We start from the raw sequence: 25000 nt of genomic DNA, 5'->3' as shown, positions 1-25000 counted from the left end.
ATCTCCAAGCTGTCCCATTTTACAGATACGAATTTACAAATATTCTGCAATCCAAACTGTTCCGAAACCCAAACTTTTTCAATTTATATATATATATATATATATATATATATATATATATAGTATATATGTATTTTTTTTTTTTTTTTTATGTGTACACTTATGTAAAATAAAATGATGGTTATTATCCAGTCTATGCAAACTGTTTCTTTTTTTTACCAAGCCTTACAAGTATAAGCATGTTTCAATTGTATTTAATTGCAATTATTTTAAAGCACGGAAATAATAAAAATTTGATTATATACAGATATAGAGTTGATAAACCAATATGAATGTAACATCATTTTTTAAATAAATAGTTAATAAATAATTTCATTTTTGAATTATGAATTTTGTGAACATATGCTAAAGATAGAGCCAGATTTTTAAATATAATAATAGGGGTTTTAAAATAAAACATTAATTTTGTGTGTTTAATAAATGTGAAGGTAAACTTCATATCTGATTGTTTGACCCTGTAAAACTTAATTTAAAATCAGAAGTGTAATCATACAGGAAATATTCCAAAATCAAATATAGTTAATAATGTTAAGCTTCTAAAATGAGACTTTAAATTGTAAGTGCTTTCTGTTGATTCTTTTAATAGAAATGAAAAGCAGTAACTTTCAGTATTGTAATATTAATTTAAAAAATCTCCAATAATTTAAATTTGTATTTTTTTTTATAACTAGAATATCTATATCAAGTCCTTTTTGAAGTCAAGCCTTTTTGATATTCCCACTCAGTAAGAAAACAATAGTACAAATATACAAACTGAGTTATATATACTTAGTGTGATAACGATAAGCAGTTTCTGCGGCAGTAAATTTCGAAATGCTTCGGTTTGAAACCTCCCCTCTTAAAAAGAAAAACACCTTTGGCTGAGTAGATGCACATGAGATATTGGCATGGCAGAATAATTTGCAAGACCTTCCAGTTGAGGGTATTAGCATATAAATAGCAGATGCAATGGCGACCAGCACAGCTGAGTACATTTAATTTTTAGTTTATAAGACGGAATGGGTTTTTAAATGCATAGCCATCAAGCTTGCTGAAAGACAAATGAAGTTTAGCGTTGACTTGTCTGAGGATGCCTCCCTCCTGGTTCATCCCTTGGCTGCCAATGCATTTCCAGCCGTTTCTGGCAACCTTGGGGTTAACCGAAGAGGGCACAAGCATAAAACTGTTTTGTTAGGTGCAAAATAATTGAAATTGCAAAGCAAATTAATTGCAAACAGCATTAAATTGTTCTGGTGCTAGTTTCAGTAGTTTATTTGCCATGCATACTGCAGTATTTCTTCACCCCTCCAACTCTTGTAGAAAAGTAATTAGTTATTATCACTTTTCACCGCTCTGTGAACTGATTAGATTGTATGTTTTTCATGCCTGTTTATTTCTCAGCCCAGCTGGTTTAATTGGGATTTCTTGATCATTTTTTAAGTCCTTGTAACAGTGCAGACTTAATGTCAAATCCTAATATATATATTTCTGTTATTTGTATTTATGGCTTTTTTACACAACTAATTAAAAGAGCCTTCTGGATCTATACGTCTTAATTCTTTTTTAACTCTAATTCCTATATATCGTATTATTATTTAAATGGTTCTGATTTGTTAACTGGCGGATGTTACGAATTTAAATAATTTTAATATTGGTCTACAATTACATTTTTCAATCTTTTAATTATTTGAGCTAATTAAATCCAGTACACCTGTTTGCAGTCAAGTCTGATTTCATATTTGTCTAGCTTTAAAGGGATATGAAACCCAATATTTTTTCTTTCATGATTTAAATAGAACATGGGATTTTTAACAACTTTCCACTTTATTTCTATTATCAAATTTGCTTCATTCTCTTGGTATCCTTTTGTTGAAGGAGCAGCAATGCACTACTGGGAGTTAGCTGGCCACATCTACTGAACCAATGAAAAGAGACCTACAGTATATGTGCACTCACCGTCATCGGCTAGCTCCCAGTAGGGCATTGCTACTTATAATGCTTTTCAACTAAGGATGCCAAGAGAATGAAACAACTTAGAAATTACAAGTAAATTGGAAAGTTGTTTCAAATCACATGTTTTGCCTGGATCATGAAAGAAAAACTTAGTTTCATGTCCCATAGAAAATGTTTAATTTGTCTGCCTGGAATGAGACTTAAAGGGACAATGTACCCAAAAATGTTCTTTTGTAATTCAGAAAGAGCATGCAATTTTAAGCAACTTTCTAATTTACTCCTATTATCAATTTTTCTTCGTTCTCTTGCTATCATTATTTGAAAAAGAAGGCATCTAAGCTTTTTTTTTGGTTTCAGTACTCTGGACAGCACTTTTTTATTGGTGGATGAATTTATCCACCAATCAGCAAGGACAACCTAGGTTGTTCACCAAAAATGGGCCGGCATCTAAACTTACATTCTTGCATTTCAAATAAAGATACCAAGAGAAAGAAGAAAATTTGATAATAGGAGTAAATTAGAAAGTTGCTTAAAATTTCATGCTCAATCTGAATCACGAAAGAAATTTTTTGGGTACAGTGTCCCTTTAAGCATATTTTGGGGTGATTGTTTTTCCTGTACCATTTTATGACTGAGTGTATCTGTATAAAAAGGATTTTCTGAATAGCTTCTTATCTTTTCTTTTTAAATTTTGCATGGCAGAGCAAAAAACTAAAACTAAAAGGAGCTTTAAAGGGACAGTCTACTCCAGAATTTTTGATTAAAAAGATAGAAAATCCCTTTATTACCCATTCCCCAGTTTTGCATAACCAACACTGTTATATTTAATACACTTTTTAACCTCTGTGATTACCTTGTATCTAAGACTCTGCAGACTGCCCCCTTATTTCAGCTCTTTTGACAAACTTACATTTTAGCCAATCAGTGCCCTGTCTCATAAGTAACTCCACAGGAGTGAGCACAATGTTATCTGTATGGCACACGTGCACTAGCACTGTTTAGCTTTGAAAAAACGGTCAAAATGCACTCAGATAAGAGGCGGCGTTCATGGGCTTTAGATATTAGCATATGAGCCTATCTAGGTTTAGCTTTCAACAAAGCAAATTTAATGCTAATAGTAAATTGGAATGTTGTTTAAAATTGCCTGCCCTATCTGAATCATGAAGGTTTAATTTTGACTAGACTGTCCCTTTAAATAAAGGTCCCACACTATTTGTTGATGCTAGTGACTGGTGATCACGGTTGCTAATCATATTTTGTTGGTGTCTCTATTTGTAATCATATTCCTGAGATAAAATATGAGGAGTGGAATAAAACGAATGAGCGCTTGTTGCCTAACAGTTACGACGAGGGTTTTCCTCCCTTGATAAAGGCTAAATGCCCTTACAGGCAGGGGGTCATACAGGGGGAGGTGTACTATTTTGCACATGCACAGCTATCATGTTAGACTGGCCCAAGAGCAATTAAAGGGACATAAACCCTCAATTTTATTTGCTCTCACCATTGTCAGCATTCAATTTAAAAAAAGTTTCCAATTTACTTCTGTTATCAAATTATCTTCATTCTCATGGTATCCTTTTTTGAAGAGATACCTATGTAGGTAGTGTGCATGTCTGTAGCATTACATGGCAGGAAAAAGGGTTCTTGCAAAACTGCTGCCATATAGAGATGCAAACTCGTGCACGCTCCTGAGCTTACTTACCTTCTTTTCAGCAAAGGATACAAAGACAACTAAGAAAATGTGGTCATAGAAGTAAATTGAAAAGTTGTTTAAAATTGCATTCTCTATCTGAATCATGAACGAATATTTATGTCCCTTTAATATAAATTAAACTGACAAATAGTTATCTGGGCAATTGTCATATCAGATTATTGTATTAGCACATTTCACTATTGTACTTTTCTTTGCATATGACTGTGTGTTAATCCCTTGCAAAGTGAGCTGCAGTGCACAACTGGGAGCTAGCTGAATACATCAGGTGAGCCAGTGACATGAGGCATATATTTGTATTCACCAATCTGAAGCTAGCTCCCAGTAGTTTATTGCTGTTCCTGTGTTTCCCTAATTATGCTTTTTAACAATGGCTTTGCAGAGAACAAAGTAAATGAAGAAGGCTCTTCAAATTTGCATTGTGGGTCTGAGAGGTATATAATATCTTTACATGTGTCCCAGACTGACAAACCAGCAGATATTTGTGAGAGCTGTATTTGGTTTCCAATACACTGCCTCAATCTATTATAGAAAACTAAAGCATAATGTTGCAATTAGTACTTAAAGGGACACTCTCTAGCCCAAAATAAACTTTCATGATTCAGATAGGGCATGTCATTTTAAACAACTTTTCAATTTACTTTTATCACCGATTTGCTTTGTTCCCTTGGTATTCTTAGTGGAAAGCTAAACCTAGGTAGGCTCATATGCTAATTTCTTAAACCTTGAAGGCCGCCTCTTATCTGAATGTATTTTGACAGTTTTTCACCACTAGAAAGGTGTTGGTTCATGTGTATCATGTAGATAACATTGTGCTCACGCACGTGGCGTTACCTAGGAGTCAGCACTGATTGGCTAAAATGCAAGTACTGAAATAAGGGGGCAGTTTGCAGAGACTTAGATACAAGGTAATCACAAAGGTAAAACATATATTAATATAACTGTTGGTTATGCAAAACTGGGGAATGTGTAATAAAGGGATTTTCAATCTTTTAAAACAATAAAAAAATTCTGGTGTAGACTGTCCCTTTAATTAGCATAGTAAATATCCAGGATAGTCTTTGAAATTTTTTTTTGTTTTAAACGGTTGCAAGAGTTTCCATTCCTGTAAAGGTCAGGACCAAGGTGTTACATATATTTGCAGCAGATTAGACTTGCCGGTGAAACACAAGGGTGAACAAAAAGCATAATATTTTATTAAAATGACCCCTATATTTAAAACCTGGCACTATATGTTATGCATTGTAGCACCAAACTCGCATCTACCATTTTAGGAAATTAAAACCCATAAATTCTGTTTAGTGTTTGATATGCATTGCAGTCAGCGAAAACCACAATCCCCTAAAACCTTGGGTTGCTTTTCACCTTTCATAAATTCCTGGGGAGATTCTATACAAAAAATAATTTTCAGCTCCGCAGCTCATTGTTATTCAAATTTGATTGATCGTCGTCATTTACTCAGTGAGGAAGTTAAGTGCTCCTGTCATTTCTGAGAGTATAATTGGGACGTTTCACAGGTCAGCGATAGTGGCAGGGTTTCCCTTTTGATTAGTGTTAGACTGATAACAAAAATTACAGTTTTCAGTGATTGATGGATCCCTTAGTGTCTAAATGCACTGCTTATGCATTGTACCTAAACAAAATGAATTTGCATATGATTATGCTTTTAAAGAGTATGATCCTGTGCTTCCAATAAAAACCACAGGCATAAGGAGAAATTGCTCCTTGGGATCAATACACTGATTTTAGTTTGTTTTGTGCTTAATAGATATGATGTGTCTTATTTAAAATACAGTATTTTATGGCATAATATCTTTCTCCCTTGAAATTGAGAAAGCTTGTGCACAGCATTTACATTATTAGAAATCTGCAAATTGTAACTGTAAGGCATTGTTAGATTGTGTCAGCTAATGGGTTAAATCCTGTACCCAGTTTTCTAGTCTCACTTTGTTTAATTTACACGGAAGAATTGTACATTGGGCAGATGATTAGTACAGTTATTCTGAAGGAACATATTAGGGCAAATATAAAATGCTCACGTGTTAGAATAGGCTATTTTTGCTCTAACTATGGATTAAAATCAGCAAGGGGTTACATTTGTAGCTAAAGTTTCTCTTTGAAACCACAATTCGTTGCCACACAGGAATGCGAGCAGTGGGCCAATCAGGAGTGGTATGCACATATAACTGCTGATAGCCTTCTCAGGATTGGTTCTGAAGCATGCTTGCTCCAGGACTTTGTGTTTTGGGGGGTGTTAAACACAGTTAGGGGTGAACATTTGTGAAATAGTAAAATGTTCTAATGCATTCTAGCATTTTATTTTTGCTGTAGTATATCCCTTTAACACTTTATACATGTCAAAGAAGGCTGCAATACATTGCTACACAATGAGTCGTGTGTCGCTAGACAAATACATTCAAGATGCAGACCATTCACTAAAGAAGGTGTTCAAGCTTTAGTGAATATGAACCATAGAATAACTTTGAAGAGCTTGGAGAGCCTTGAGAGGGCTGTAAATAAATGTACCACAATGCACTGCAACTTCCCTGATAGCTCAAAAGAAATGTATTGTTTACATTAAATGATGTTATCGCATATTGGGTGAATTATATGTATTGGTTTGTATACACAACAGCTGAAATGTATAGCCAGCCTTATCACAAGCCTTTTAACAGTGTGTATTAAATGCAGACAAAGCTAATTTCATTGTTTGTTTTTTATTTATTTTTTAAATTTATTAAGTGTATGTTACATACAGTGCATAATTGTATTGGTGACTCTAGTATCAAGATAAGAATAATGTTGTTTTTGGGTGGTTAAATAATGATCTATTCTGTAATTTAAAATAAATATTATAATAATCTTAAAGGGACACTGAGCCCAATTTTTTTCTTTCATGATTCAGATAGAGCATGCAATTTTAAGCAACTTTCTAATTTACTCTTATCATTTTTTTCTTCATTCTTTTGCTATCTTTATTTGAAAAAGAAGGCATCTAAGCTTTTTTTTTTGGTTCAGACTCTGGACAGCACTTTTTTTTTATTGGTGGATGAATGTATCCGCCAGTCAGCAAGAACAACCCAGGTTGTTCACCAAAAATGGGCCGGCATCTAAATTTACATTCTTGCATTTCAAATAAAGATACCAAGAGAATAAAGAAAATTTGATAATAGGAGTAAATTAGAAAGTTGCTTAAAATGTCATGCTCTATCTGAATCACAAAAGAATTTTTTTTGCGTTCAGTGTCCCTTTAAAGCTCAGATGGAGTTTGTTTTATAAAATGCATAGAATTTAGGAATGTTGATGCATAGGTGTGCTCAATAGGGTGAATGCTTGTATAGGTGGAGTGAATGTGTGATGCCAGACCTGGTTTGATGTTTTTTAGAGGGGGAATAAGGAGAAGCTTGGTTTTTGAGAGATTGAGTTGGAGGAAGTGTGAAGACATCCAAGAGGAAATTGCAGAGAGACATCTGGTGACCTTGTTGAGTAAAGAGGGAGAGCAGAAGAAAGGTGGATTTCAAAGTATAGAAGTGGTACTGGAACCCAAAGGAGGATGTATAGATTGAGAATTGCAAGAAACCCAATACAGATCCTTGTGGTGCCCCTAGGATCAGATGATATGCTCTTGAACAAGACTCTAAAGGACTGGTCCCAGAGATAGGAAGCAAACCAGGAGGGGTTGTATTTTGGATACCAACTGTGTAAAAGATAGATGTGAGAATTTGTAAAAGCAGTGTTTTTTTGCTTTAGGGGATAGCAGTTTTTTTTTAAATATTTTATTTATTTTTGACTGATTTTAGGGAGGAAAAACAATATATGTGTGCCTGTGTATATACCGTATGTAAAATGGAACTCTAGTCGAATAATATATTGTATTAAATTCGCTGGGGTGGGGAGTTTAGTTTTGGAATATATATGGGTTTTAAAGTTTGATTGCAAACTTAAACTCTGGTGTTAATAGTCCATTAAAGTGGGGGAAGTTACATGCTCTAATTTGTTAACCCCTAAATGACCGCTATTTAACATGTATGTGGCTGTTCGTTTAGGGTTTTCTTGTTTATAATAGCGTGGGTCCCGCTGCAAGCGGTGAAGCTGCGCTATTATACCCTCCATCTGCTGGTCACTGGAAATATTGCGCCCTCACAGCTGGCGTTGAGACCTTGCTATTAACCCCTTAATGGCTGCGACGTACCCTGTATGTCGCTGGTCGTTAAGGGTTCTTCAGGTGATAGTAGCGCGGGTCTCGCCGCCAGTGTCAGGACTACACTATTATGGACCTCCCTTTCGGCTGCAGGCATGCTGGAATAGGCACTATCAAAAAAGCAATCCCCATTCAAAGACAAGCAATGTACAGGGTACATTGCTTGTCCTTAAGGGGTTAAAGCATGTGATTTTAACACTAGGGATTCTGCAGTGCTGTGTTAACCCCTGCAAGGGGTTAAAGTACCCCTTGGTAGGCACAGAGCACTGCTGGTTTTGAGCAGACATGGCCGCTGACACAATCAGCAGCGGTATTCACATGAGCCAGCTGTGCATCTAGCACTGCTGATTGGGTGACTGGTGGGTTCCACTTCTGAGACCAGCAGTGATTTGACTCCCAAGCAGTACTTTAATTGTGTTTAACAGCCTTGCGCTGCAGTGTCGCTAGTGTTAAAATAACATGCTGTAACTATAATGTCCCTTTAATGTAAACTCTTGCCATTAAATTTTTTAGGTTTTTATTTTATTGTAATAATGTTTGTGTGTAGGATGTGTTTTCATTTACTAAGCATGAGCAAACATTTGTATTCAGCATTCGTTTCTATAGTGCTCATGCCTAGTAAATATGGTCGCAGGTAGTAGCATTCGGCTATTTTGCACAACGGATTGATTAGTGTAAATGTGCAACAGAAATATCTGGCCTGATATTTGTGTGCTGCACTTTTACACTAATAAATCAGCAATGTATCTGTTCATTTTTCAGAACCGGAAATAGCTGAAATGCAACTCCCTGTGCCCATATTCGGTGTGTGTAATCTAATTCAACCCAAATAAGCTATGATTTTTTTTTATTCTATAATAAGCAACCTGGCAGAAGCTTATTGTATATGCAGGTGACATACATAGCTTATTATCTGAAAAATGGACATGATGACACAGACTTGTATTGTGTTATAAGATCTTGCAGAGGAAAAGGAACTAGATTAGGCTTCCTCAGATGAAAGCCTGGTTATGTTTAGGTTTCATTCTGTAAGATCTGTGTTAGATATTTATTAAGGTACTAGGTTCCTTTTGTGTCTGGTGTATAAGACACAGAGTGATGAATCATTCTGTCTACAGTGGTAGCCAAAAGCTTTTAACAATAAATAACCTCCAGGACCAAATTATCGCTTTATTTTTATTATATATTAGGGCGGCACGATTAATCGCATATGCAATTTAAAACCGCAATTTAAAGTTTGCGATTTTTTGATAAAAAAAAAAATCCTCAGATGTGGCTGTACTGCATTGATTTCTATGGGATTTCTTGCAAACCAGCTCCATCTAGTGGTTGCTTTTAGCACACATTTGTAAAATGACTTTTTTATTTTCACTTTCTGTTTGTGATCTCAGTAGCAGCCGATCAATGTATAGAAGTCTAAAAGCAGAGCCCATGCAGGAGACTGAGGAGGAGGGAAAGCCACTTATATTTCCCCCTAGGGACGTCTGCAATCTGAAACTTAGGGTATGTAATCATTATTGAACCTCCCACACAATCTCCTGCTCTCTGAGAAATGGCTCAAATACATAGCAGATGCAGTTAACCCCATGGCTGCCAAAAAGGCTAAAACTGCATTCTCCTCTGCTAGCTAGCTGCTGGGTTAACTGCATCTACAATGTATTTGATATCAGCATGGCACAGCATTTCTGAAAGGAGCAGCCCCCCGCCCCTACTGCTATGTGCCTGTATTGGATTCCTGCACAGGAGCAGGGCTCATTATCAGTCAAGATAAGATGTTTAAAAAAAGAATAAAAATAAAATAATATATATATATATATATATATATATATATATATATATATATATATATATATGCACACACACACCCACTCACACACATATGCGTGTGTGTGTAACTGTCTGTTTGTGTGTGTGTGTGTGTGTGTATATATACTGTGTGTGTATATATATATATATATATATATATATATATATATATGTGTGTGTGTGTGTATTTTTATGCTCCAAGAGTGTATTGGACATTGAGAAACATGTATATTAAGATTCTGTAGTCTTAAATACATTTTTTATTAAAAAATTAAGGTGTTATGGGCAAAAAATAAAATTGCTATTTTTCTTATAAAATGACTATATTGCCCAGCCCTAATATATATATATATATATATATATATATATATATATATATATATATATATATATATATATATATATATATATATATATATATATATATATATATATATATATATATATATATATATATATATATATACAGGGAGTGCAGAATTATTAGGCAAGTTGTATTTTTGAGGATTAATTTTATTATTGAACAACAACCATGTTCTCAATGAACCCAAAAAACTCATTAATATCAAAGCTGAATAGTTTTGAAAGTAGTATTTAGTTTGTTTTTAGTTATAGCTATTTTAGGAGGATATATGTGTGTGCAGGTGACTATTACTGTGCATAATTATTAGGCAACTTAACAAAAAACAAATATATACCCATTTCAATTATTTATTTTTACCAGTGAAACCAATATAACATCTCAACATTCACAAATATAATTTTCTGACATTCAAAAACAAAACAAAAACAAATCAGTGACCAATATAGCCACCTTTCTTTGCAAGGACACTCAAAAGCCTGCCATCCATGGATTCTGTCAGTGTTTTGATCTGTTCACCATTAACATTGCGTGCAGCAGCAACCACAGCCTCCCAGACACTTTTCAGAGAGGTGTACTGTTTTCCCTCCTTGTAAATCTCACATTTGATGATGGACCACAGGTTCTCAATGGGGTTCAGATCAGGTGAACAAGGAGGCCATGTCATTAGATTTTCTTCTTTTATACCCTTTCTTGCCAGCCACGCTGTGGAGTACTTGGACGCGTGTGATGGAGCATTGTCCTGCATGAAAATCATGTTTTTCTTGAAGGATGCAGACTTCTTCCTGTACCACTGCTTGAAGAAGGTGTCTTCCAGAAACTGGCAGTAGGACTGGGAGTTGAGCTTGACTCCATCCTCAACCCGAAAAGGCCCCACAAGCTCATCTTTGATGATACCAGCCCAAAACAGTACTCCACCTCCACCTTGCTGGCGTCTGAGTCGGACTGGAGCTCTCTGTTCTTTACCAATCCAGCCACGGGCCCATCCATCTGGCCCATCAAGACTCACTCTCATTTCATCCGTCCATAAAACCTTAGAAAAATCAGTCTTGAGATATTTCTTGGCCCAGTCTTGACGTTTCAGCTTGTGTGTCTTGTTCAGTGGTGGTCGTCTTTCAGCCTTTCTTACCTTGGCCATGTCTCTGAGTATTGCACACCTTGTGCTTTTGGGCACTCCAGTGATGTTGCAGCTCTGAAATATGGCCAAACTGGTGGCATCTTGGCAGCTGCACGCTTGACTTTTCTCAGTTCATGGGCAGTTATTTTGCACCTTGGTTTTTCCACACGCTTCTTGCGACCCTGTTGACTATTTTGAATGAAACACTTGATTGTTCGATGATCACGCTTCAGAAGCTTTGCAATTTTAAGAGTGCTGCATCCCTCTGCAAGATATCTCACTATTTTTGACTTTTCTGAGCCTGTCAAGTCCTTCTTTTGACCCATTTTGCCAAAGGAAAGGAAGTTACCTAATAATTATGCACACCTGATACAGGGTGTTGATGTCATTAGACCACACCCCTTCTCATTACAGAGATGCACATCACCTAATATGCTTAATTGGTAGTAGGCTTTCGAGCCTATACAGCTTGGAGTAAGACAACATGCATAAAGAGGATGATGTGGTCAAAATACTAATTTGCCTAATAATTCTGCATTCCCTATATATATATATATATATATATATATATATATATATATATATATATATATATATATATATATATATATATATATATATATATATGTGTGTGTGTGTGTATGTATATATATATATATATGTATGTATCCATATACGATCAACCTGTTTTCCTATATTTTCATTGCCATCTAATGCTGGTTCGTTGGGCCAACACGTTTATCTGTGATGCTTTTGTTGACATTATCAAACTGAATGCAAAAAATAGGAAAATAGGGTGTTAGCAGTTTTGACAACACTGGCCTGGTGGTTCAAGTCTTGGTCTGCTGACATGGTCTCCAAACCTAGACTTTTACTTTTAGGGAAAGATTCTATTTGGGCCTGGTCTAGATGCTATTACAGTAATGGGTGAAAATTGAGCTTTTCTCCCTCAGGACAAGAAATTTAAAGGAAAGCATAAGTCTCAAATTAGTTTTCGTTTCTTTCTTCAGTCAAGGAGCCAAATATCCTTCTCTTCTTCTCAGAAGCAGGAATCCCCCAGATCTTCCTGGAAGTCCAATCCTTCCTGGGACAAATCCAAGTCCTCAAAGAAACCTATATCTTCTTATAAATCTGCATGAAGGTATTGCCCCAATCCATATTCTTTTCTGGTAGGGGACAGATTAAGCCTTTTTAGAAGAGGGCCTGGTCTTGATCCCTTCAGGATCCTTGTCTTCTCAACATAGCATCTCAAGGATACAGAATGTTTCATATCCAGGCTTTCCGGGGGAAGGTTTATTTTGTCCCATGTTCCAAAGAATCTGGTGAAGGCTCAAGCCTTTCTTCACTCTGTTCGGGAATTAGAATTTAAGGGCTTATAGTTACGATTTCGTTACAAGGACAAGGTTTTTACACCAATCTGTTTATATATTTCCCAAAAAGGAAGGAACTTTCCGAACCCTTTTAGATTTTAGAACTCTAAACAAATTTTCAAGGGTCCCTACATTCAAAATGAAAACAGTTTGAACAATTCTTCCTCTAATCCAGCAGGGACAGTTTGTCTTCAATATATTTTAAGGATGCTTACATTTTATATTCCTATTCACAATGTTCATCATCAGTTTCTTTGCTTTGTATTTATGGACAAACATTTTCAATTTGTGGCTCTACCTTTTTGGTCTAGCAACAGCTCACAGAATTTTTACAAAGGTCCTGGACTCTCTTACTATCTGTCATTCGAACACAATGTATTTCAATTGCTCCATACCTGTACAATATCTTGGTTCAAAATTGGTTTAGCAATTTCTCACACCAACAAGATCTTATTGTTTCTGTGGATCCATTGTTAGAAGATCAATACTCCAAAAAGCTCTTTCTCCTAAGACCAGAATCTACTTTCTAGGAGTCATAATAGACTCTGTGTCAATGAAATCTTCATTGACGGAGTAAAGAAGAGTGAAATACAGATGAGTCTCTCTGTTTGGGGTGCAGTATGGGGGTACTGGAGGGCTCAGGGCGTTTGGTCCCCACAGGAAGCAAGGTTACCAATAAACATCCTAGAACTCCAGGCTATCTTCCGGGCTCTTCAAAGCTGGCCTGTCTAGAATCTTGTGAGAGTTCTTATAGTGCTGGATGGTTTCACGCTTTTTTTTTTTTTTTTGCATTCAGTGAGTTCAGCTCCTGTGAAGTCTGCACTACAATTTCTCTCCAAGCAGGAGAATCTTTTATCATCAAGCCCATAGTACGGTCCAAAGTCCAACACTATATTTAAACCAATTGATGTGAGACTATCTAAAAGAGGGATCCATTTGGTCTCCTATTGCAGGAGTTTCCTGAATCAGTGTCATTGTGACCTATTTGTATACCCAGCACTATGGCATTGAGTGCAGCTTTACAGATAAACAATGTTATTATTCATACATTGTTGTAGGGAATATTTTTTAGATTTCTTTGTAAGATAAAACATAGTCATATGGTATACGATGCTGTGTAATTGTTCCATTATTTTTCAACATTCAAATTGTCATATAACTGATAGTGCTAAGTGGTTAGCAGCATTAAGGTAAACAAATATTATAAGCTTTTGTACCAATATAGGATAAGATTGGCCTGGAGAGCTTGTGTAGTTAGGACAGTGCAAATAAGCATTATTGAGTGTTAAAGTTTATTACAACATAGGTTATTGCAACCGGATGCAAGGATCTGCTGTTATTTTAACAGCCCAAAGTAGGTGGCTGGTAACCAGCAATATGTAGTGTGCTGGATCAAGTTCTCCAATGCTAAAACTGTGCTGGAAACAATGACAATTATTTTATTACAGAGCACAAATGTATCACTTGGAAAAATGTCCCATAATAATTCTAATGTAATTGTTATATAGATCTGTCAGCATGATGTAGAAATTCCAGTCTCACTAAGGGTTAGGTTCATAGAACTTATATTCTGTCTGATGTTGGTGCTGAAGACATCAGGAAATACATGTTCTGTCTCAGTATTTCTATTTGTTAAACAGACTGAGTACCTGCACCACTTCCTTTAACTGTGATTGCAAGTAACAGCCATTTTTGTTCCGTTCTGGCCAAAAATAAAGCCTTTTAAACTGGCAATTTGCTGCATGTAATATTTCGAAACATTTTAACAAATTAGTTTTTTTTTAACAAGTATTAACTTTGTATATGTGTAGGTGAAATCTAGTGATGATGAAGATGATTTTGAAGAGGTCCCTGAGAAGGAAGGTTATGAGCCTGACATTCCTGACCACCTTCGGAAGGAATACGGTGAGTTTGCCCAGCTGTGAAAAGCTTTATCCCTGCTTGTTACTGCAGCAGTAAAGTAAATAAACAGCCATTATGAAGTAATAAAGTGATCAGTGGTGTGGGTAATCTCTCTGACTGCTGCGAGGAAGTCATTACAGAGATAGGGAAGCAGTGATTGGTCCTAGATAAACAAATACTTTGTAGGAGAAGCAGCTACGGAGACTGCTCACTTATTTCATTCAGTCATGTAGCTCTGTAGTTTAGGGCCTTGCGCTGGTTTGTAGACTACAAAGGAATATTTATAAAGGGATATTTATTTTCTATGGTAGAAAAATATACAGCTGAAGAAGCCTTTGTAGTAAATGTGTTTTTGGTTCGTAGGAATTACAGTAAATCTGTTTAATTAAATCCCATTACACTGAGGGGTATGATACCACTCTGTGCTATACAATTACATTCTACATATAGGAAAGCTAAAACAACTTTTTATAGTTTTGTAAATCTGCAGTATGACACACATTGCACTTGGCCACACTTTAAAAGTAAGAGCATACAGAAATACTTTGCAAAGATTCTCTGCTACATTTTGTGTAAAAAGACTAAGTATCTTTTTAGTGTTCTGTAATTACATTCTTATGCACTGAATAAAAGGTCTTTATCTATTAATGACTATTTCTCTATCACACTTTCACCAAGCCACTTTAGGGCTCTGGTAAGTATATAGAAATGCTTCCCAGAAGTCTGTTTGTGCGTTTGTGTAAGAAAGGGATCCCCCCTCACACACACACACTTTTTACTTTTTTTGAGTCATGTGAACTAAACTGAAGCTCTACTCTATTTAGAGGTTTGACCCCTATCAGTAAAGCATGTTTACTGCCTCCTGAACCATTATCAGGGGCCACACTTGTGACCTTGCAAGTTGACCCAACACTTGAGAAGGTTTCGCCAGGTGCTGAACCTAAAATGGCCCAGCCCCTAAGCTTTACATTCCTGGTTTTGAAATAAAGATAGCAAGAGAATGAAGAAAAATTGATAATAGGAGTAAATTAGAAAGTTGCTTAAAATTGCATTCTCTATCTGAATCATGAAAAAAACACAAAATTTGTGTTTAGTATCCCTTTAATAAACTTGTTAAATAATTTTAAATAGTTTTACATTTTGAAGAGGAAGTGTAAAGGTTGATAGGGTGTTTCCAATTTTATCCATTATTTATTTAATTTCTGTGTAATGGTTGAGGCATTGTGAGAAGCTGTATTCCTCTTCCAAGTTTGATACTACAGGGTTGTGTGAATTGTATCGCCTGACACCTGGGCAAACATGCAACTGACAGAACGTAAGCGCTAAACCGGTCACCTGGGCACCACTTGCGTCTTTAAATGAACCCCGGGTGCCCTTGTTTTGACCCCAGAGTGCCCCCTCAGTTGCCCTGCAGACCATCACTTTCCATTAGCATCTGCACCTACCTTTATCCCAGTACGGCTGGATCCTTCCTTGGCCATGCGGTAAAGAACTACAGGCCCCCAGAATGCTGCGTGTCTAGTGGGGGTGCGGACGGTTGGCTTCTCATTTTAACCGTGTAGTACTGATAGTGAGAGCAGGGCGGCTGATTTTACTTGCAGGGCTTCCCAGTTGTAAGCCATCATAGAACTCTGAGTAAAGCCACAGGTTTCGTAGCTTCTCACGGAATTATCACCCCGTCAGTGGCTTATGGTTTTACAGAATCACTTCACCGATAATGTTACTTGTGAAACTGTTGGTAGATTTCAAATCGACAGTTTGCTTGCTTCAAAAGCTTTGTGGATGCTGTAACTGATTGGTGATCCTGTAAAATAATAAGCCACTGAATTTCGGGTCAAGCTACAATACAATAATTTTCTGTGCAGGCCATATAGGTACAGGAAAGGCTGGCTATGTCCTACATACTGCCCTAGATATTGTAGTATTGCATCCTGGCATACCACACTATTAACGCATTTAATGGCCACGTTGTACACTCTACATCACTTGTTAAGGGCTTTCCTGCCTATAATTGGTTAAATACTGCTTAGTAGTCAAGGGTTACAAATCCCTTCTCTTTTGTGTTTTGAAAACTGATCTTTTTTAACAATTAAGTTCCATGCATTGTGGGGATCCCCTTAACTTTATATTCAGCCACTGTACTGAAAAAAATTGGTGATTCACTACTTTCTTAGAACTAACACAAAATAATTCAACTTTTTTGTAAGGAATCCAGAAAGCATTGTTCAATCAACAGCCTAGTTCTAGAGAGAATATTTTTTCTCACCCAAACAAATGTGTAGCTGACTGCTGAATTTCAGACCCAAATCAAGATTCTTTTTCTTCCTCAGGAAAAAATAGCAAATTAAAGTCTATATTAACAGCAGTGCACAGGGGAGTTTGGTAGGGTTGATGTCCTCAAAGATAGAGGTTGATTCATTTTTTTTTTAATATTAGGAATCATTAAAAACACTGAATAGCTAACTGCAAATTTTTAGGAGCTTATAAATGATTTTATGTAACTATTTCTGTAGAAAACCTGAAATTATTATCAGCCACAACTAGAATTTTCCTAAGCTACAGCCACACTATGCATGACTTTAACCAAGTGAACAAGAAAAGGAGGTAAACACTGCTAATAATACTACAACATAAGACCACAAATAAAACAGGATCTCCCAAAAGGATCCTCACACAAGACTCAGAACTCTAAATAGAACTTTCCTGTAAAAAACAGGAACGGTCTATGTACTATAGCGCTCAAAAGCTGAATATATGTTGTATCAGGCTGGGTATTATAGGAAAAAGTTATTTAATAGGTCTAAAACACATAAAAAATCATGACATTGTGAAAACATGAAACACAATAAAATAAAAGTAAAAACATATGCATACAATCAATACAGATACAACATTGCAGCAGATACAATGTTACTATTTGTAACAGACAAATAAAGAATTAAAGTTCCGGAGATCCTGATGCAAGATTTAGTGGGTATTAAAGTTAATCTGGAGGTCCTGTAGTGAGACAAGGGATCCTCTTCAAAAGTAAGAAAGTACAAACAAATAAGGTGTCATTCAGTACTTCAGTACACCGAATGTGGAGATTGAATCCTCGCTTAGTGGTGGTCCGCCTTAGTGGAAGTGGTGCTTCAGAAGTGTCATCTGTAACCTCCAAATAGTAACCAGTTTCGGTTTTGTATGTAACCTGTAGCAAAACAATGCGCTCTCTCTTTTGAAAAATTTGGCTGCTACAATCAGGTTTTTGCCAACTACGGAAGCTAAAACGGCCAAATACAGAGCAACGCGTTTCGGCAATACGTGCCTTTCTCAAGCTCAATAGAAATACATGCCTTTCTCAAGCTCTATACAAAACCGAAACTGGTTACTATTTGGAGGTTACAGATGACACTTCCGCTAATACGGACCACTAACAAGCGAGGAATCAATCTCCACATTCGGTGTAAGTACTGAATGACACCTTATTTGTTTGTACTTTCTTACTTTTGACGAGGATCCCTTGTCTCACTACAGGACCTCCGGATTCCCTTCAATACCCGCTAAATCTTGCATCAGGATCTCCGGAACTTTCCTTATTTGTCTGTTACAAATAGTAACACTGTGTATCTGCTGCAATGTTGTATCTGTATTGATTGTATGCATATGTTTTTACTTTTATTTTATTGTTTCATGTTTTCACAATGTCATGCTTTTATATGTGTCTTAGACCTATTAAATTACTTTTTCCTATAATACCTAGCCTGATACTACATATATTCAGCTTTTGAGCGCCATAGTACATAGACCTTTCCTGTTTTTTTTACGGGAAAGTTGTATTTAGAGTTCTGATGACTTTAACCTTAACAAACAAACTGAGATACAAACAAGGGTGACACAGGACCTTTGTAATTTCCCTAGACACATACAAATCATGCAAATACACAGTCATTATGTGCAAGCAATATTTGCCAAATCACAGTATATTATATTATAATCGAGTGGGGTAAACCTTATACTTGAATTTATGGTCCTATTGTCCATTACATTGCATTCCATTTTCTATTAATAGTGTGCTATCAGTTGGTAGTTTCAAAACTGGAGAGAGGTAGCAGGATCAATAATAGTTATGCTATTAGTATTCTTTATATAGACACACATGGAAATGGACTGTGTTCTCAAACCACTGGATACACATCCCATAACCTGGCAAAACTCACAGCCCTGAGTGCTCACCAGCGCTCACAGCCAGCTGAACATCTTTCAGTGACTTAGCTAATTAACAGCAGACAAGCCTCGGCGCAAAGTACATATAGACAACACATAGAAAGTCTGGCACTCTCTTGCAAGCACACAGCTAGATTAAAAGCAAAATAGAAGAGTGAGTTATAGCATTTGGACAAATGGTGATAGGCCCAGGACTTTTCCTCCCTGGTTCCCTAACCTACAGCCACACAATGCATGCTTTTAACCAAACACACTGAGATACAAACTAGGGTGACACAAGCACACATACAAAATAGTCCCTGAATGCTATTCTCTCCTGTCCTTCTGATGCCATCCTTACAATACTGATTCTTCCCATTATCCTTTTTAGCAGAGCACTGCTGGTCCTTAGCAGAAACTGCCGCTGATCTAAACAGCGGTGCTAGTTGCACAACTGAGTCCTGCGACTAATGCTGATTGTATCAGTGGTAGTTTTTGTTCGGGACCAGCAGTGCTTTGAAAAAAAAGGGTACGAAATGAATGGAGCTTTAAGCATGTGTTTAACCTCTTTGCAGGGTTAGGCAAATAGCATTACAGCATTGTTGGTGTTAAAATGACTTGCTATAACTGATAAGAGTATGTCATTTTAACACTATAATGGCCTATTACTTTGACATGCTTAAAGGAGGAGGTGGTTATGCAATCCATACACTTTTCAACTTTCTCTAAATGTGCCTTGCTCTTCAACTGCTTATAAAATGTTAAAGGGACAGTGTGATGTAATCATTTCTCCCCTTTAATGTGTTCCCAATAATCTATAGTTCCTGCCGGAGTGTATTAAATCTTTTACAAGTAGTTCTTTTTATTTTGTCATTGGAAATGCCTGATTTTTTTCAGTTGTATCCCAACCTATATTGAATATTTTACTACTTAATTTAAAAGGATAGTAAACCTATTTTTTTTTTCATGATTCAAATAGAGCATGCAATTTTAAGCAACTTTCTAATTTACTCCTATTATCAATTTTTCTTTGTTCTCTTGCTATCTTTATTTGAAAAAGCAGGAATCTAAGCTAAAGAGGCAGCCCATTTTTGATTCAGTACCCAGGATAGCGCTTGCTGATTTGTGGCTACATTTAGCCACCAATAAGCAAGCGCAACCCAGGTGCTGAACCAAAAATTGGCTGGCTTCTAAGCTTACATTCTTGCTTTTCAAATATATATAGTAATAGAACGAAGAAAAATTTATAATAGGAGTAAATGAGAAAGTTGCTTAAAATTGCATGCTCTATCTGAACATTGAAATAAAAAAATTGGATTTACTACCCCTTTAAGTAATGGTTATAGAAAAACTGTAAACAAGAAGGTTTAGATGAAATCACGCTCTTAGTGGAGGTGTGACAGGTGCTAAAATATTTCAATTGTTCGTATTGGTCTTTGAGTAAACAGTGAGAAATAAGTTTGATGATTTGTGTAGATAATTAGACAATATGTATGTGTATTCAGATCCTTCGTGTGGATCCAAATGCGGAAATAAGCAACGACTTGTGCCCTTCTGATATTTTCGTAGCTGGATTGATTCCTATAAAAGATCCCCACTCTCTAAGATCTGGATTTGCACAAATCTTAGAGTGGGGTTCTTTTACAGAAATCAATCCGGCTACGAAAATATCCAAAAGGTACGAGCGGGTGCTTACTTCTGCATTTGCATCTTGACAAAGGGTCCGAATGCACATACTTATTAGATAAGATGAGGTCTGCTCTCCCTGCAAGCTCAGCCACAACCTACTATTTCATATACAAAAGTCAATCTAAAGGAATAATCTCCCATAGATTTTAAAATCTGTGGCCTGTATAACAATTGTCTGGAACAAGAATGTATTGTCCTGCAAAATTTTAAATAGTTAAGAACTTTTCATAGAAGGGATAACTTTAATTGGATCTGATGTAATGTGGATTCTACTCTATTAAAGACTAGGACTGGCACATTAACATTGAAATTGTTCATGTCTACTTAATATTTCTTGCTGTATACAAATAATCTTAGAAGGCAAATACAATTAAGCTGATTATCAAAGTGACTGTATTGTTATACGTAGGATGTGAATTCTCTTCTGCTTGAAGTCAAGCACATGATTTAAGGTGAGCTTTGCAATCCACAGTGAACTTCAATGTTTAGTTTTCTTCCAGTTAAAGGGACAGTATACACCAATTTTCATATAACTGCATGTAATAGACACTACAATAAAGAATAATATGCATACTGATATAAAAATCCAGTATAAAACCGTTTAAAAAGGTTACTGGAACACACACTGCAAGTGGGAAATAGCAGACTCCCCCTTCCTTTGCATATGAAAAGGACCTTTTACACAAACAGAAGCAAGCTGGAGTAGGTATACGTCGGTATTCTCCTAAAACTTTGGGGCTTGGTTAGGAGTCTGAAAATCAAAGCATTGTTATTTAAAAATAGTCAAAACTATTAATTTAAAAAACAAAAAACAAATCTTTATGGGCTTTATAAATAAATCATCTACAAAACATTTATGCCAAGAAAAAAACAGTTTATAATGTCCCTTTAAGTTTTGTTTGTGTTACATTAGAGCAATGCTTATTCAGATTTTTTTGTGCGTAGTGAACTGTGAATTTATTTCAACATTAGTGATTAAATGATTAGCTAAGTGAGCTGTGAAGCTTTTAGCCATTAGATGGTGTCACACCAAATTAAGGTGCTCAATTTTTTAATGACCTTCCATTAGTAAAATGCCTATTTACACTTGCACCTGATGCCCTAGGTGTCAAATGCCATTATTTATGCAAATGTTCACTGGAGAAAATGTTCTGTAATAAAATAAATACATGAGGTCAACTGTCAGTGAGGTTCACTTTGTAGAATACAGTTCTTAAGATGTGGTCTCTGTTACCTGAAGTATTCATGTGATCATAATCACAAATAAGTTCCCCCCAAAAATGAAATAATAATTAAGTTAGCTACTAATATAAAATAACCTAAATCTTTGTAATATACATCCACTGCTTATTTTTGCTGTAAAAATTATGATTGTTCCACACTCCATGTAAAAGCTGGAAGTCAAAATATATGCATGCTGTAAATTGTCGCAAACTGCTACATATTACATAGTAATTGCTTAGAGCATAACACAAACAATTTGCCACTAACAAGGAATATAAAATAAACCCATGGTTTCCAAGTAATTAATATAGTGATAGCTTCACTTGCCTTTAAAAATGTTGCAATTCATTGCTTAATTGCTAAAATGTAATATGCAATAATTAAAGGGACATTAATGATTGCATATTACAAAATGATAAATCATATATATATATATATATATAACTTATTTGCTTGATTATAAGATCACCCTGATTATAAGACGACCCCCCAAATGTGGATATTTTTTTTAAAAAAGACCTTGATTATAAGACGACCCGACCCCCCCCCCCAAAAAAAAAAGAACTCTTTTTTTTTTTTTTGCCATAAAATATTGTTTTATCAGTGCAACATCAGTGCAATAAAAGCATTTTATTATTATTAGTACAATGTCCCTTTAAAATAAGACATGAAGGCTTAAAGGGACAGTCTACACCAGAATTTGTTATTGTTAAACAAGATAGATAATCCCTTTATTACCCATTCCCTAGTTTTGCACAGCCAACACAGTTAAATAAATACAATTTTTACCTCTGTGATTACCTTGTATCTAAGCCTCTGCAAACTGCCCCCTTATTTCATTTCTTTTGACAGACATCCATTTTAGCTAATCAGAGCTGGCTTTCCTGAACTCCACGTGCATGAGCAGAGTGTTAGCTATATGACACACATGAACTAACACACTCTAGTGGTGAAAAACTGTCAAAATGCCCTGAGAGAAGAGGTGGCTTTCAAGGGCATAGAAATTAGCATATGAACCTCCTAGGTTTAGCTTTCAACTAAGAATACCAAGAAAACAAAGCAAAATTGGTGATAAAAGTAAATTGGAAAAATTTTTAAAATTACTTTCTCTATCTGAATCATGAAAGTTTATTTTGGACTAGACTGTCCCTTTAACTAAGCACTATGCTGCAATTCTCCACTTGCACCTATGAAAATTATTAGTCCACTTTGCCTCACAAATAGCCCCCTCTGTCTCTTCACCTTCACCCTCTTAATCTTAATTCTGATCCCCTCTTTCTGCTGCACCCACACCTGAGCTGCTCCCCCTCATCATGAATGCCAGTAAGCTGTCACCTCACATTTACTGGTATTAACTGGAAGCTAATCTGCAGCTAGAATAATCCAGTTCGCTAAAGGACCAATCATGTCACTCACTGCAGTCACATGGCTTCTGCCTGTGATGTGACTGTGAGTTTGACGGTCCTTTAGCTGCGCGGAATCTAGCTGCTACTACTCGGTCTGCCTGGTTTTAATTTTATTGTAGGGAACAGACAGGGGCCGCTCAAAGGTAAATCTAGCTGCTACTAAGCTCAGTCTCACTGCCTGTTATACTGTAGTGAAGACAGGGGCTGGTGTCCATTAAAGGGCCATAATACCCAAATGTTTAAACACTTGAAAGTGATGCAGCATAGCTGTAAAAAGCTGACTAGAAAATATCACCTGAACATCTCTATGTAAAAAAAAAAGATATTTTACCTCAAAAAATCCTCAGTAGCCACCTCCCATTGTAAAGGATTTCTAAGCAGCATATTAGTGTGTCTGTCCTGGGACATCTGAAGGGATGAGCATCGTGAACTCTCATATTATTTCACCAATCAGGTAAAGGAAGCTTACTATGAAATCTCATGAGAGTTAAGTCACATGAGCCTGTCACATACCTCCCAATATTTAAAAATTTGAAAGAGGCACACCCCCGCACTGTTGTCAGTCTGCCGTGGCACACCTGAGGATCTCTCACGGCACACTAGTGTGCCACGGCACACTGGTTGAAAAACTCTGGTATAATAGACATAGATAATGAGCCATATGTACCTTCCTGCTTTGCTTTCCTTTAAAGGGCCATAATACCCAAATGTTTAAACACTTGAAAGTGATGCAGCATAGCTGTAAAAAGCTGACTAGAAAATATCACCTGAACATCTCTATGTAAAAAAGAAAGATATTTTACCTCAAAAGTTCCTCAGTAGCCACCTCCCATTGTAAAGGATTTCTAAGCAGCATTTTAGTGTGTCTGTCCCGGGACAGCTGAAAGGATGAGCCTCGTGAACTCTCATATTATTTCACCAATCAGGTAAAGGAAGCTTACTATGAAATCTCATGAGAGTTAAGTCAAATATCATGAGATCACAGTAAGAGTTCATGACCTCAGCACTGCTGATGCTGATTGGCTGCTGTTCATTTCTTCATTTTTTAATTTTTTTTACCTGCAGCTGGGAGCAGCTGAGTATAACTTTTTACACAGAACTAACTCTACTGAGCTGAGGAGATTGTGAGGTAAAATATCTTCCTTTTTTACATAGAGATGCTCAGGTGATATTTTCCTGTCAGCTTTTTATAGTTATACTGCATCAGTTTCAAGTGATTTAGCATATGAGTATTATGTCCCTTTAATTACGATTTTGTCCGGTTTCAGGCTCGAAAGTAAGACAACCTCGATTATAAGACGATGTCGGTTTTTCAGAGTTTCTTTTCTGAAAAAAACATAGTCTTATAATCAAGCAAATACGGTATATATATTTATATATATATATATTATATATGTGTGTGTGTATATGTATGTATATATGTATGTATATATATGTGTGTGTGTGTGTGTGTGTATATATATATATATATATATATATATATATATATATATATATATAATTAGCCCATAAGCCTGCCCAGAGGGCAATCTATTTAAAAAAAAAAAAACTACAACCCCCAAAGATAAAATTACAAAAAATAAAAAAAAATGTAAAATTACAGAGAAAAATAAACAAAACTATCTAAAATAAAAAATGTAAACCTAAACTAATACCCCTATAAAATGAAAAAAATCTCCCCAAAATAAAGGCACTCCTAATCTAATACATATCTTAAAAGGGCTTTTGTATGGCATTGCCCCAAGTTAAACAGCTCTTTTACCTAAACAAATGACCAATTATCCCTTAACAGTAACCCCCCCCCCCACCCACCAAACCCTCCAAAAAAACAAAAAAAACCTAAACTACCAATTAAAGGGCATTTGTATGGGCATTGCCCTTAAAAGGGCATTCAGCTCTTTTACTGCCCCTAAAAGGGCAATCGGCTCTTTTCCAGCCCATTAAATCCCTAATCTTAAAAATAAAATCCCCCCCCAAAAATAAACTCCTTACACTAAGCCCCAAATAGGTACTCACCATTCCTGAAGTCTGGCGGAGAA

At 36.0% G+C, this 25000-nt stretch overlaps 1 protein-coding gene across 1 annotated transcript in view; it reads left to right on the top strand.

Annotated features, from left to right (window-relative positions):
- UVSSA (UV stimulated scaffold protein A) overlaps window positions 1–25000 on the top strand; it is a 263756-nt gene that overhangs the window by 57361 nt on the left and 181395 nt on the right. The window contains exon 8 of the mRNA XM_053704239.1: window positions 14370–14463. Coding sequence (XP_053560214.1) covers window positions 14370–14463 — 94 coding nt within the window. The remainder of the gene's footprint in view (window positions 1–14369; window positions 14464–25000) is intronic.

Source organism: Bombina bombina, chromosome 2 (genome assembly GCF_027579735.1).
Source record: "Bombina bombina isolate aBomBom1 chromosome 2, aBomBom1.pri, whole genome shotgun sequence".
Lineage (NCBI taxonomy): Eukaryota > Metazoa > Chordata > Amphibia > Anura > Bombinatoridae > Bombina > Bombina bombina.
This window is presented reverse-complemented; position numbering and strand designations above follow the sequence as displayed.